This window comes from Mercurialis annua, linkage group LG3, assembly GCF_937616625.2.
Source record: "Mercurialis annua linkage group LG3, ddMerAnnu1.2, whole genome shotgun sequence".
NCBI lineage: Eukaryota > Viridiplantae > Streptophyta > Magnoliopsida > Malpighiales > Euphorbiaceae > Mercurialis > Mercurialis annua.
The window spans coordinates 56,284,511-56,298,087 of record NC_065572.1 but is presented as its reverse complement, the minus strand read 5'-3'; the positions used below and the strand labels follow the sequence as shown (position 1 = coordinate 56,298,087).

The following is a 13,577-nucleotide window of genomic DNA, read 5'->3' as shown; positions in this document are numbered from 1 at the left end:
CATATCCAAATTCAAAATAACGGCTATAACTTCGATTATTAATGGATTACCGAAGAAATTTGAGTTAGAAACGAGAAATCGGATCGAAATCGTCGAACCTACCGTCGCGTGCCGTCGTCGCCGAAGCTCTGAAGATAAACCTAATGTTTTAGGTTCCTGTTGCTAATGAATTCTTTTGAATTCAAATTGATATATTTAGTTTGGCAAAATGTCAAACTAGCCTCTAGATATTCACGCGTTATTTTAACCCAAATTTTTAAATACTCGTCCGTAACTAAAACGGACAATGAACTCCAAATTTTATGAAATTTTAACCACGAATTCCTTAATTCGTAATTAGAATAAAAACGTAATTTTTATTTTCACGGGACTTATATTTTATCTTTAATAAATCATTAAAGATTTATTAGGGCTAAATTAGACCCACTTAATAAAATTTCTATCTCCAAATTCTATAAAATTTTAGGGTGTAACTTTCTAAAAAAATTCGTGAATATTGACTCCAAAAATATTCACACGGGACTTATAAATTATCCTATTTTAATTTATAAGCATTTCTTAATTCCCGTTAGTTAAAATATAAATATCCAAATTTTATATTTTAACTTCTATAACTATTTTATATTTTCGGAGATGCTATAAATTAAATTTATCCTTAAATTTAATTTACGTTCTTCCAGTCCTATAAATTATTTCTTACGTGGAATAATTTAATCCTTTAATTTTACGGGGTATTACAAAAAGACCCATCTAGACTCACCAAACAATCGTCACGAACTGGACCTACCAACCGGACCATTGGGCAAAAAAGACCATAGGTCTAGTTTACTCTCGGCAGTCTTTTTGGAGTCAAGTAGATCTACCTACCGGTTCTACCAGTAGATAAGGATATAGATCCGGTCAAGGCTTAAACACCTCGAAAACTCGGCGAAATCTTAGTGAAATTTTGGTGAAACCAATACGAAACTAATTCGTTTCAAACAAAAAAAATCTACATGAGAAAAACTTATACTTTTTTGTCTTATTTATCTGTCACAATGTGTTACTCTTAATGCGGGTGGTATGAATTTTTCTTATGCTAATGATGTGATGATAACATTATACTTATGATTAATATAATTGACTAAGTATCTAACTAAACATCAAATGATGTATCATATGTAAATTTTGAGGATTTGAGTGTGATAAGAAAGTTCAATAAAGGCATGCCAAGGATTTATAACCAACAAAGTTTCAAAAGAATGAATGCCTTTTAAATTTAAAAGTCATCAATTTCTTTGTTATCCAAATCATTACAACAGTCATTCCAATAAGCCCAATTGCATCAAATTTCTTGAAAAAAATTATGAATATCATCCCCATCAACAAAAGATATAATGATAAAAAATTAGTTCACTATAACTTTAGACTGTTTATTTCTCCATTGAAGTGACTTCATTTGCAAAGATACATGAAATTAAAGGTTGATGGATTTGACAGAACTTAATGTCACTATTTTGTAATAAATTGAGCACAAAAGTTTCTTCCATAACTAATAAAAAGGCATAAAAGTTAGAAATGCAAAAATGTCAAGGTAAATACTTGTTGAAATAAAGAGCTCTTGCTTTTTTCCACCTTACAATCAGAAAAAAAATCCCATGTAAATTATGTTCACTTCGCTGTAGATAATGCTTTTGAGTTCATCATGAAGTGTAATCATCTCATCTATATAAATCAATCAATCGATTTGGTTGATCGTTTTTGATTCAAAATTATACAAAATTGATCAAAAAACTTCATAAAAATATTTATTGAATTAAACTTAAATTTGGATTAAACCAAACAGAAATGAACCTTTCAATTTGGCTCGAAAATTCTACTTACTTGAAATAGGCCAAAAGTATAAAAAAAACCCTTGAACTTTTTTAGAAAGTAAAAGACAACCCTTTAATTTATTTTTAGTACAAATCGATCCTCAATCTTTTAAAATTGAACAAAAAAGCCCTTCCACCAAAAATTCGGTTAACTGATGACGTGGTGTATAGGAAAAAGGTTCAAAAACGGCCTTAATGTTTAAAATGCTTATCAATTTTATATTTATGAATTTTTTTAACCATTTTCAATCTTTTTATCATTTAAATATCTATAATAAATAAAATTATAAATTAAAACCAAAACCAATTAAAATTAAATTAAAATAATTTCTCCGGCCGGCGACCAGAGATCTCTCCTCCGGAAGAGGTTTTAAAAAAATCGATTGGGTTTCGATGTGTTTCGATTAGTTTAATTATTTTTCGAAGGGTTTAATTGGGTTTCGGCTGATTTAATCGGGTTTCGAAGTGTTTAATTAGGTTTCAATTTATTTAATTGTGTTACAATTTATTTTAATAAAAGTTTTTTAATTTTAAATATTATTTAATTATTGATATTTAAATGAAGAGTGCGAAATGTGCTAAAAAATTATAAGTATAAAATTGGTAAATTTCTTAAACATTAAGGATGTTTTTGATTTTTTTTTCTTATGTGCCACGTCACTAGTTAACGGTTTTGGACGGAAGGATTTTTTTGTTAAAAAAATAAATTAGAGGGTCGATTTGTATCAAAAATAAATTAGAGGGTGATTCCCTCAATTTTAAAACAAATAAATTAGAGTTTCAATTTTATTTTAATAATAAAATTAATTCAATATGAAATTACTATAAGCAAGGTTATAATAAAAAAATTAAGTTTATATATCAAAACTGTAGTGTTGTCTAATACATCATGAATAAAAGAAAGGAATAACTACCCACTATAAAAAAATACTAAAATTAGCAGTAAATATTTTTACTGCTAATAGTACTAAAATTGTTATTATTAACATATAGCAAAGAACAAATATGGCACATTGCTGCTAATAAAACATTATCTTAAGTAATTGGCAGTAAAATTTGCTAGAAGATGCTGCTTATAACTAACTATTGGCGGCAACTTTTAAAATTATTGCTGCCAAATGTCTTTTAGCAGCAAAAAAAAAACTAGCTGCAAAATTATTATTACCATATACAATATTTCTTGTGGTGACCCCAAAAAAATCACTTAATTTTTAAAAATCACTTAATATGCGTTTTTGATATATATTTGATACATCATTAATATATCTCCGATATATTTTTGATACAGTACGTAAAAAGAGAAAATCTATTACGTATTTTTGAAAAAAAATTAGATATTAAATGTAAATTTTTCTGAAAGTACGTATTTTTATAATTTTGTTTCCGTTTTTTGAATTTTTCTGTGATTTTCCCATAAAGAAAATTACAGTTTGATACAATAATTTTATAATTTATATTAACTATATTCAAACTGTAAAATAAAAAGATAAAAAAATTCTAGTGATAAAAATAAAAGGTTTGAGTGATAAAAGTAAAATATTATTTATTTTCTAAATTTATTTATATGATAAATTAGTTCATAATTTAGAAAAAAAAAACTCATAAAATTTTAAAAAATTAGCTATTCAATTTTAATTTATTATTAAGATATTGATATACGTGTAATAGAATCCTTAAACATTTTTTTTAAATTTTAATATATTTCAGATATTTACATAAATTTATATACTGATGAACAAAAATTTCATTATTACCGAATCGCTCAATGGTTTAATAAAAAAAACTAAACCGACCATGAAGGGCGGTTTTTGACCGCTGCCGAAGCAGACTGTTCTAATGTAAAAAAAAAAATTAAATGGTATAATTATTTTATCAAATAAAAAAATTAGTTCATCTAGCATCGGAATAATGTAAATCTTTAATGCATTTAATTTTGAGTTAATTACATATAAAATCACCACCTTTACACGAATTTTCAAAAATAACACGACCTTTAAAACGTGTCAATTCAGGGCATCACCTTTCGTTTCTTTTCAAAAATAACATGAGCACGTTTTTAGGTAAAATTTTGCTGACTTGGACACCCAATGGGAGTGCCACGTGTCATGCCACGTCAGCAAAAACGCCACTAAAAATGTGTCCATGTTGTTTTTGAAAAGAAATGAAAGGTGGTGCCCTGAATTGCCACGTTTTAAAGGTCGTGTTATTTTTGCAATTTCGTGTAAAGGTGGTGATTTTATATGTAATTAACCCTTTAATTTTTTAATAAGAGAGGAGGAATTTTAGCAATTATCGAAAATTTGATCTAACGATATTAGCAAAAAAAAAAGTGATGCTCGGCGTACATATCAGTTGATCAACCACTTATTGATAATTAATTAGAAATTTTTAAGAGTAGATTTTCGTTATTATAACTTAAAATGTGATATAATGAAAAAAATATTTACATATATAGTCCTATTGGGTTCTCAATTATTTTACACGCTAGCTAGGGTGAATAGAGCTTGAAAGTTACTAGAAGTAAATTGAGATGGGCAAGTAAGAATATGTACCAACAATTCAAATGATAAAAAGTTCTACTTCTTTTTAAGTTCAAACCCTTCTAGAGGCTCCTATACTTTACACTTTTTTCTCGTACATACTTATAATTTAATTTTTATATTATCTGGTCCCTCTATTTATCTATTTTTTAATTTCAAGTCTTTTTTGAGTTTTTTCCAATCCTTTTGTATGATTGGAGGAAAAACAGATTGTAAGTAGAAGAACTGGAGGAAAAATAAAATATAAGTAGAGGGACTGGAAAAAACTTAAAAAGAACCTGAAAATCAAAAATAGATAAGTAGAAGTATTAGATAATACAAAAATAAATTATAAGGACCTACGGAAAAAAAATGTAAAGTATAGGAACCTCTAGATAGGTTAAGCATTTTTTTAATGATAAAATAATAAACATACATATATAAATGGACAGGCAGAAGCTACTATGATATGCAACATCATCATACATTTGGCAACCTCGTTTTGCTGGCAGAGACAGATTATAACAGAAACGATCTCTCTGATCAGAAATTATTATAAATAAAACTACATTATGGTAAAAAGTAAAAGTTTAAGGTGGATAAATAGCAAAACAGAAAGCTGAGGAACCAAAGCCTGTAATAGATCCCACTTTTCACATCCCTAGATCAAGTCTGATAAGAAAAGTCAAGCTTTTATCATTTTCTACTTTTTCTAATTATAAAGAAAAAGGGCCACATAATACCCTTAATGTCTGTATCAAGAGTCAAATAAGTCCCTCATGTATTTTAAGATCATTAAACACGATTAACGACCTCAAAACGTGACAATTAAGTCCCGGAGTTACCATTTTCCACACTATACAAAATTGGTAACACCGTAACGAGCTTAACTGTCCAGTTTCAAGGTCATTAATCGTGTTTAATCACCTTAAAAAGTAATATATCAGGGTCTTAATCAACCCTAGTATAAACATTAAGGGTGTATCTGCGATTTTTTTCCTGATATAAAGGAAAATACATCAAGTTCATGATCACCTGTGAAGGAAGAGGGATGAATAATTTATCCCACTTGATGATACAGCATGAGCAAGGGGCAAAGTCCCATGTTTTGTTTTATGTGAAATTTGTATGAATTTGCTGTCTGCTTTTACTGAGTTTTCTAGTCATGTCTGATAAGAGTACTTGTTTTTTACTACTGTTGAAACCTTCTGTTCCTCAGCTTTCTGTCCCATCCACCAATATTCCAAAGGGAATGTGGGACTCCTTTGCTTCTGCTCCCACTTAACCAGCACTAGGTCTCCCTTCTTTTTTTTACCCTAATTAACTCTCTGGTAAACCACAAATTTCCAAGAAAAAACCAAACAACAAGAATAAGGGTTTGTAGCAGCACCTTGGATCTTGAATTATAACAGAAAAACAATCTGTTATAGACCTCTCTTAGCTTCTTCATATGAGTTCTTGTTGTTGTTGTTGGTGGTGTTGGTGTTGTCTGACCAATCAAACAAAAGATGGTGAAGAGGGTCTGCTTCTATTTCATCCAATTCAGAAAAGAAATCTTCAGGCTGATGATGCTGATGACTACAATCTGCCATTGCAGGCCTGTAATTATCGCCAAACGCGTCGGTCCGATCACCCATCTCCATTATTTGCTTCTCATTCTCCTCCTCCATCTCCTCTTTTACTGATGCCAACATGTTAGTAGGAGATAATGTATCGTTTTCAGGCTGTGATAATTCGTCCTTTGTCGTCTTTAGCGGCGTCTTTTGAGGATGAGAGCTCGGCCAGATGCTCTTCGAACCGGTAGCAGCAGTAATGTTCTTGGGTGGCTGTGCCCTTGTTGAGCCAGCAAGAGCATTTCTTTGAGTTGGCCATGGATGGTTGTGCTCCGAGGTGTAGGTTATGACTAGCATGTTTGGATCGGTTCGGCTACGCTCCACTTGCTTCCTTGCTGAGCAACCTTTTGAGCTGCTGCATCTATAGTATCCCCTGGAGCATGCATTATTTAGTTAGTTATCAATGCGAACAAGAAAAAATGTTCAGAACCTCATTCATGCAAGATTATGAAAAGATAATAAAATCACAATCAAGTTCACATAACAACTTTAGTTTTTGAGTGAATTGGTTAGTTGATAAAATATTCGAATTTTTATGATCGAAAGGTTTAGAATTCGATTCCTCATAATTTCCAATTGATCACTTAAATATTTGAGCGTATAGCTATTTTGTTTCCGCTTTTAATCCAATGAACATTTTCACGTTCGGATAATATAATAAAACTATAATTAGAATCTTGATCACCAAACAAATTTAAACTTCGAATGTATTAATCATTTGACCGGCATCACAAGAAAAATAAAAAACTAGAAATATAATTTCCACCTATTGTTATAAGGTAAAATGTATTAATCTATACATAATTATACCTTATTTGCCAAATATACTATGATTCTAAGCTTAACCAGCTTGATCTATAATCTTTTAGACATTTGTTAAATATATCCACAATTCATAAAAAGAAACAAAAAACCTATCATGTTTTTCACATTTGTCAAATATTGTTCGTCCACGTAAACAAAACTTATCCTACTTAGCATAAACAACATTGCGCTATATCGGCTATAAACTAAGAATAGATATATTTGGCGAAAAGATAATGGATCAAACTTACAAAATTTAAAAATTAAAATGAAATATGATTATGGGCAGGTAAATATATTTTTACCATACTATATTCATAACAAGTCAATCAATTTTAAATGACATTGACTTTGTTTGTGTTCAGTTTCTAGTAAAACTTATGTTGGTCCAGAAAATTTTACAGGAAATTATTTGGAAACACACAAGTGATCATTTTCATGATAAAAAAATAAAAGCATTTTTAAAATTTTCATGTAATAATAAATGTCAGAAAAAAATAAAGGAAAATGGGGAATTCAGCTTTTGTTTTTTGTCTAAAAAAACTTTATAAAATCTAGAAATGACAATACAAATTTTTTGGATCACCATAATCATCATCATCATCATTCATCAACACTCACTCACCTTGGATAAGGAGAGCCTTTGATGGGTTTCTGACCATACTTTCTCCATGCCCATAGATCAGATGGAACTACTTCTCCACTTGGCCTACTGTTTACTGCTGCTGGTGCTGGTATGCACACCACCTTCTTTGCCTGGCTCTTCCTAATCAACATAATTACCAATTAATTCTTAATTAAGCTCAAAGTTTTTAATCAAGTTTCATAATGATTATGCCACCAATTCAAGAGTGATGGTTATTTCCAATCTTTTGGGTCAAGAAAATCTTAATTTGACTTATTCTAAAGACAAATGCTAATCAAAGAAAATATAAAAGAAATAACTTTTAAAGACTCGCCAAGATTTTATGTAAACATAACATGTACACTAAGGCCAAACTAAACCCTAATTCTTTAGATCCTTCTATATCACCTTGATTTGTATGAATTATAGGAACTTCAAGTTCCAAGAAATTCATTGATTTCTTAATGTCATCCCCATCATCATCTTATTAGATTAATATTTTAAGTGTACTTAAATAAAGAGATAAAGTTGCATTAAAATCATAATTGAGTTGTTATATTTATGTATATTAAATTCATGGAAACAAGTGAGAAACAAGATTAAATTAAGCAACAAACTCTTAATTACCTTCTCTTGATTCCCAGATTCCGCGGAGAAGAGATCTGCACCGTTGCAGTGTTATCAATCAAGCAACTTTTGGAATTCATCATATCAATTGAAATCATAGGAGAAGAACCCTTATTCATATAGCCCCTCGGCGAAGCCATTACCGGAGACTCACAAGGCGGCGAAACAGGCGGCGGAGGCAACTTAACAGCAGTTGAATTATTGGGAGAGATCTGAATTCTTGAAAATATATTAGTTGTAATATTATTATTATTATTGTTATTCATCTGATCTTCTTCAAACACTGTATGGTGATGAGCAAGAAGATTAGTACTAGAACTAGTATTTGCACCAGAGAAATTATTAGCATCATCAACGCTGCGAAAATAGGCGGAACAACCCGAGGCGGCCGCCATAACGTTGTCGAGCTCATGAAGAAGCGGATCTCTCATGTTAACGAAAGGATCGCCAAAACCGCCATGACTATTCTTCTTGATGATGCCAATATTAATGTCATCTAAAGTAGAAACCGATGCAGAAGACGAAGAAGAAGAAGAAGCGAACTCCCAGCAATTCGAAACGCTGGGAGCGGGAGCTTCAGGTCCGGGTACTAGTATTCCATGATCGCGATGAGCTGATTGACCGGTAGCTCGAAGTATATCGGTCAAATCACCTTGATAATTCTCCATTTCCAACCCGAAGAAGCTGCATAAACTGCAGTAATACACAAATTAGTCCATGAAAAGAGTTTGTGTAGTATTTTCTTGAAGGCATGCAAAGAATTTAATTTCGTTTGTGTTAAGGTAAACTTTTGTTTGGCAAGAAAGAAAAAAACTAAGCCAAGAAAAGCAAATAAAACAAAACTGGGGTTATGTTATGATCCTTGATTAACTGGGTGTTTCTTGTTCTTCTTTTTTCAATAACAAACAAAGAATTTAGAGAGAGAAGCAAAGAAAAAAAATGATATTTTTTGTTGGAGATAGAGAGAGAGTAGTGGCTGACTTTTCATACAAATTAAAAACGGCAATACTCTATACGCAACCGAGCAAATAACACAGAGAAAAAGAGAGAGAATTACATAAATATATTTATGGAGAATAATAATAATAAATAATAAATAAGTGAATGATGAGTCAAATTTTTTGCAACTGTTTAATGTTTTTTTAAGTGTTAGTTTTGTTCTATTTGCAACCTGTCTATATTGTGTTAAAAAACAAAAAAAAAATTAACCCTAAATCCAGAAACTAAAAATTATTAGTATATTATATCTAAACAAAAAAGCCTGTAATTGTTATCTTTCATCAATAATAAACAAGTGATGGGAAAGTAAGAGGCGGCAAGTAGCCGCATTCTTCGGAAAACGTTTCGAAACTTTCTTCTACCACTTTTTTTACTCGTTTTTTTGTTTTTTTGTTTAGGGTATTAAACATGATATATGATTGAATTTGATGAGTATATTTTTCTGATCATTCTTGTCTTATATGATATGTAATTGTTACTTGCTTTTTATAGTGATATTAAGGCATTCTTGAATATGTTTTGTGTACCAAAAATAAATGATTACGGATTGTATTAAAAAAATAATATTATTATTAATTAAAGATATTGGAGTAGTAAAATGGTTTAAGAATTATTTAATTGCTCAAATATTTATGTATAGTTATTATGTTAGTTAGTTTTGAACTGAAATTTTATTGTGCATAATTTATAGTTAGTATTCAATTGATTTAATTAAAACTAAAATGCATTTTTTAAATAAAGTAAAAGAATTAATTTATCATCATTAATTGAAGTGATAAAAGAATTAATCAAATCAAACCAAATTTAATTGTTGAACAATAAAAACAAAAAAAAGTACAAAAAATCAAACTGATCATAGCTAGTATAGGTTATATTAGTTTTTTTTTATAACTATTTTATAGCGATTGTCTTTCTTTTTTGAAAGTTTTGTTCTTTCTATATGAAAGAATTGTTGTTTTTTTATGAAGAGTTTGTGAGTGTTCTGTTAGACAGAAAATGATTGGATCTTATTGTGTTAGAGCAGTTATGTAATTTTGATTTTATTTTGTAAGGCGATCTGCGAATCAAGGTTTATATCTTGTTCCATGTCAGGTCATTAGAAACGGTTATACCCTTTCTGAATTATATTGTTACACCTGTAACTGCTCTTTATTATTAATGAAAGATTTTGATTGTCAAAAAAAAAACTAGTTAAAATAATTATTTTCTTGATAATTTAAATAAAAAAAATGGCAATTCGATTAATTAAATTTTAAAAATCTAAAGTAAAACTTAAATTATTATTCTTTTAGATCTAATAAATGTATTGTTTTCTTTCTTCATATGTGTTTTACTTTAGACCTCCTAAAACGTTTTTACTATTTCCTAATTCATTTAGGAAATTTCATAATCATATTAGGTGAATTAAGGTCTCCTAAAAATTTCTAGAATAATGAGTTATTTTCATTTAGTAACACCATATTCCACATTTAATATAACAAATTTACCGATGAATTATAAGTCAAATGGTATAAACGCTAAGCAGCAAACTGATAGATCGTGGGTTCAAATTCTCTCACACATGCTCTCTCCTCCCTAATTATTAAATTTGTTTTAGCAAATTTACTAGGTGAATTAGGTTCAAATCATTCTTTTCCTCTTTCATAGTATAATTCAGCATGTATTATTTGTAGAGTCAGCAAGGTAATTTAATATTGAAAATTTTGATCCTATATATAATAATAATAATAATATAACGATCTTTCATGAAATTTGTAATTATTTATGAGAAGCAAATGAAAAAAACACTGAGAAGTGAAAAAAAATTAAGAAAAAAAAGAAACAAATTAATCAATGGAACACTAACCTGTGAATAAACAAATTGGTTAAGGGATTCAAAAAAATTAATTAAAGAATAAAAAGAATAATTTCAAAATCAGAAACTAAAAAACAAAATATTAAGTAGCAGTAAATATTATTAATTAAATACCTTTTTATATCGACGCCATTGCCATGAATACTTGAACAGACTTCTGTCCAGAACATGGATGCCATTATTCTTTTTTCCTTCTGTTTTATCAAGAATTCTCCCTCTAACAATTTATTAATTAAATGGAATTACATAAGTACAATTATATTTAAGATTCTTAGTATATATAAACTCAAAATCAGATAGCTAGCTGGACTTATATACGATATATCTCTCAAATTTTTAAGAAATCATTAATTAGCATTAACACTTTAAGTTGCCTTAACGAAGTATGCAAATTATGTAAATTATAGTACTATTTAGTGGGAAATCTGAAGTTTGGGAGGGAAATATGATTATGATAATTGATTTATTTAGGATAATTAAATATTTTATGGGTAGAGATTTTAGGAATTAATCATTGATATCTAATATTTATAAATCTTTGCTAAGTTTTGAATCATAGCTAGCTAAATTTATTTTATTTTACAAATTTCCTAAATTGGAGTGTGTAGTAGGGGTGTGCACGGATCCTGGATATCTCCAAAACCGAACCGAAAACCGAACCAAAAATATTCAAGATCGAAAAATAATCGTTGACCATTGACTTTTTCCAAATCGAACCGTACCGAAAATTTTATTGGTACGGTTCTGGATCTTAGGTAGATAACCATACCGAGACCCGTAATTGAACCGTACCGAATCGAAGAACCGAATTTATAACAGAAGAACCAAAATTATATATATATATATATATATATATTACATTTGCAACACTAAACATTAATGTCATTAATGTTGTTGTAGAATATTAAATAATATATTTTATAAAAATTAGTCTAGCTATATATATATGTGTATATATAAATTATTACTTTGTATAAAAATATAATTGTATAATTTTAAATTATATTAAACAAAAATTACTTATTTCAATGAAAGTTATATAAATTTGTTAAAGATCTAATAATTATCAAAAATATTTTTAAAATTTAATACAAATAATTTAATAGAATGTTATTCTTTAAAGAAAATAAAATAGTACTGTCAATTTTTTAAATTTGGATTTAAAAAAAATTAAAAGCTAATAGTTTAATTATACACGTATTATTTGATAAAAACACGGTGAAATAGAATACATAGTTATAATCTATATCTATATACTTATATAATTGAGAGGACTAAAAAACATTTTCAGGAGTTTTCAATTTAGATAAAAAACACTTATATAATTATTAAAAATTGTTACTAATAGACAATTATTATTAGTTTTTCAATTTAAATAAAAACTTTGTACCAAATTGTTACTAATAGACAATTCTTATTCGGTTTTTAGTTTGATTCCGGAAATTTGCCGATCCGCAAACTCTCCCGAACTGTGCTCACCTCTAGCGTGTAGGCAAAATGTATCAATGTACATAGGGGTGAGCAAAAACCGAGTCGAACCGCACCGAATCAAACCGAATGGAAAATGATTAATAGAGAGTGGTTTGGTTTTGGATTTTTAGAAATTACAATTTTCAGTTTTGGTTAGGTTTTAAGGCTCGGGTACCGAAGCGAACCGAAAAACCAAACTTCCACCTTAGTTTATTTTTTCATATATATGTAAATTATATAAATTAAGATTAAATTTATTAATCTTTGGCACTTTTACTAAAACTTAATGTTAACCATCATAAATAATCGTTATATTTATTAAAATATTAATTGTAAACATAATTTTAATGATGATTTATTGAAAACTGGTGTTTGTTTTTTGTTTTTTTATAACCGAAAAATCGAATTGAACAGAATTTTTAGTGCACTTAACCAAAACAAATCATAAACCGACTATGAAGTTTGGTTTTTAGTTTTATAGGAGTGGTTTAGTTTGGTTTTTGCATTTTACACTCCGAATCGAACCGAACCATACACACGCCTAAATCTATCCACAACTTTCACATGTTTTATATATATATATATATATATAAAATTTAATATTTTCATATATACCATCATCTTTTTAATCTTTGTACGTTTATCGCATAGACGACTCATTTATGGCTGATGTTACGCTCCTCTACATATACCAAATAATATCATATGGCATATAGAACACCGCTACATCAGTTTCAAACAGACTGTAAATATGTTTTACAAAAGTGGAAAAGATGATGGTATAAAATTGAGTGAGTTCACTAAATTACACGCAATATCACATAAAGAGTTAAAATCATTGAAAAACCATTTTATATGTATTGACATCTTTGATTTCTTTTCTCATTTTGTTGCGGTAGTTTTCGACCGAATCTGAAATTTTAGTTTATATCATCATGATTCAAAGTTGAGTTAAATCATTGAAAAGTCTCTTGTGACTTGATCCTTATGGTTTGGGTCCCGAGATAGTTCAACTGAGTTACCCACAACCATGTGGCACAGTCCCGAGATAGTTCGACCGAGTTACTCATGCCACTGCTTCATCCAAAGTTGTGAGTCCCGAGATAGTTCAACCGAGTTACTCACCAGACATAGGTCCCGAGATAGTTCAACCGAATTTAACCTCGTATCCGTATTCGGACTCTGCACCCTGCAGGTCTTCTGAACTTAACT

At 29.1% G+C, this 13,577-nt stretch overlaps 1 protein-coding gene across 1 annotated transcript; it reads right to left on the bottom strand.

Moving 5' to 3' along the window:
• Positions 1 to 4,813: 4,813 nt before the first annotated feature.
• Positions 4,814 to 8,747, bottom strand: LOC126671020 (probable WRKY transcription factor 14). Its single transcript, XM_050364710.2, has 3 exons — positions 8,042 to 8,747; positions 7,415 to 7,555; positions 4,814 to 6,358 (listed from the first exon to the last, which is right to left on the bottom strand). Exons 1-3 carry the CDS (start codon positions 8,707 to 8,709, stop codon positions 5,797 to 5,799), a joined length of 1,371 nt encoding a protein of 456 aa, XP_050220667.1. The 5' UTR covers positions 8,710 to 8,747; the 3' UTR covers positions 4,814 to 5,796.
• Positions 8,748 to 13,577: the final 4,830 nt, after the last annotated feature.

Excerpts from the sequence above, each read along its gene's own strand:
- LOC126671020 (XM_050364710.2), bottom strand. The coding sequence starts at position 8,709 with ATGGAGAATTATCAAGGTGATTTGACCGATATACTTCGAGCTACCGGT. Across the intron at positions 7,556-8,041 it reads AATCTGGGAATCAAGAGAAG|GAAGAGCCAGGCAAAGAAGG; the intron begins GTAATTAAGAGT and ends TATGTTGATTAG. Across the intron at positions 6,359-7,414 it reads AAAGGCTCTCCTTATCCAAG|GGGATACTATAGATGCAGCA; the intron begins GTGAGTGAGTGT and ends TGCATGCTCCAG.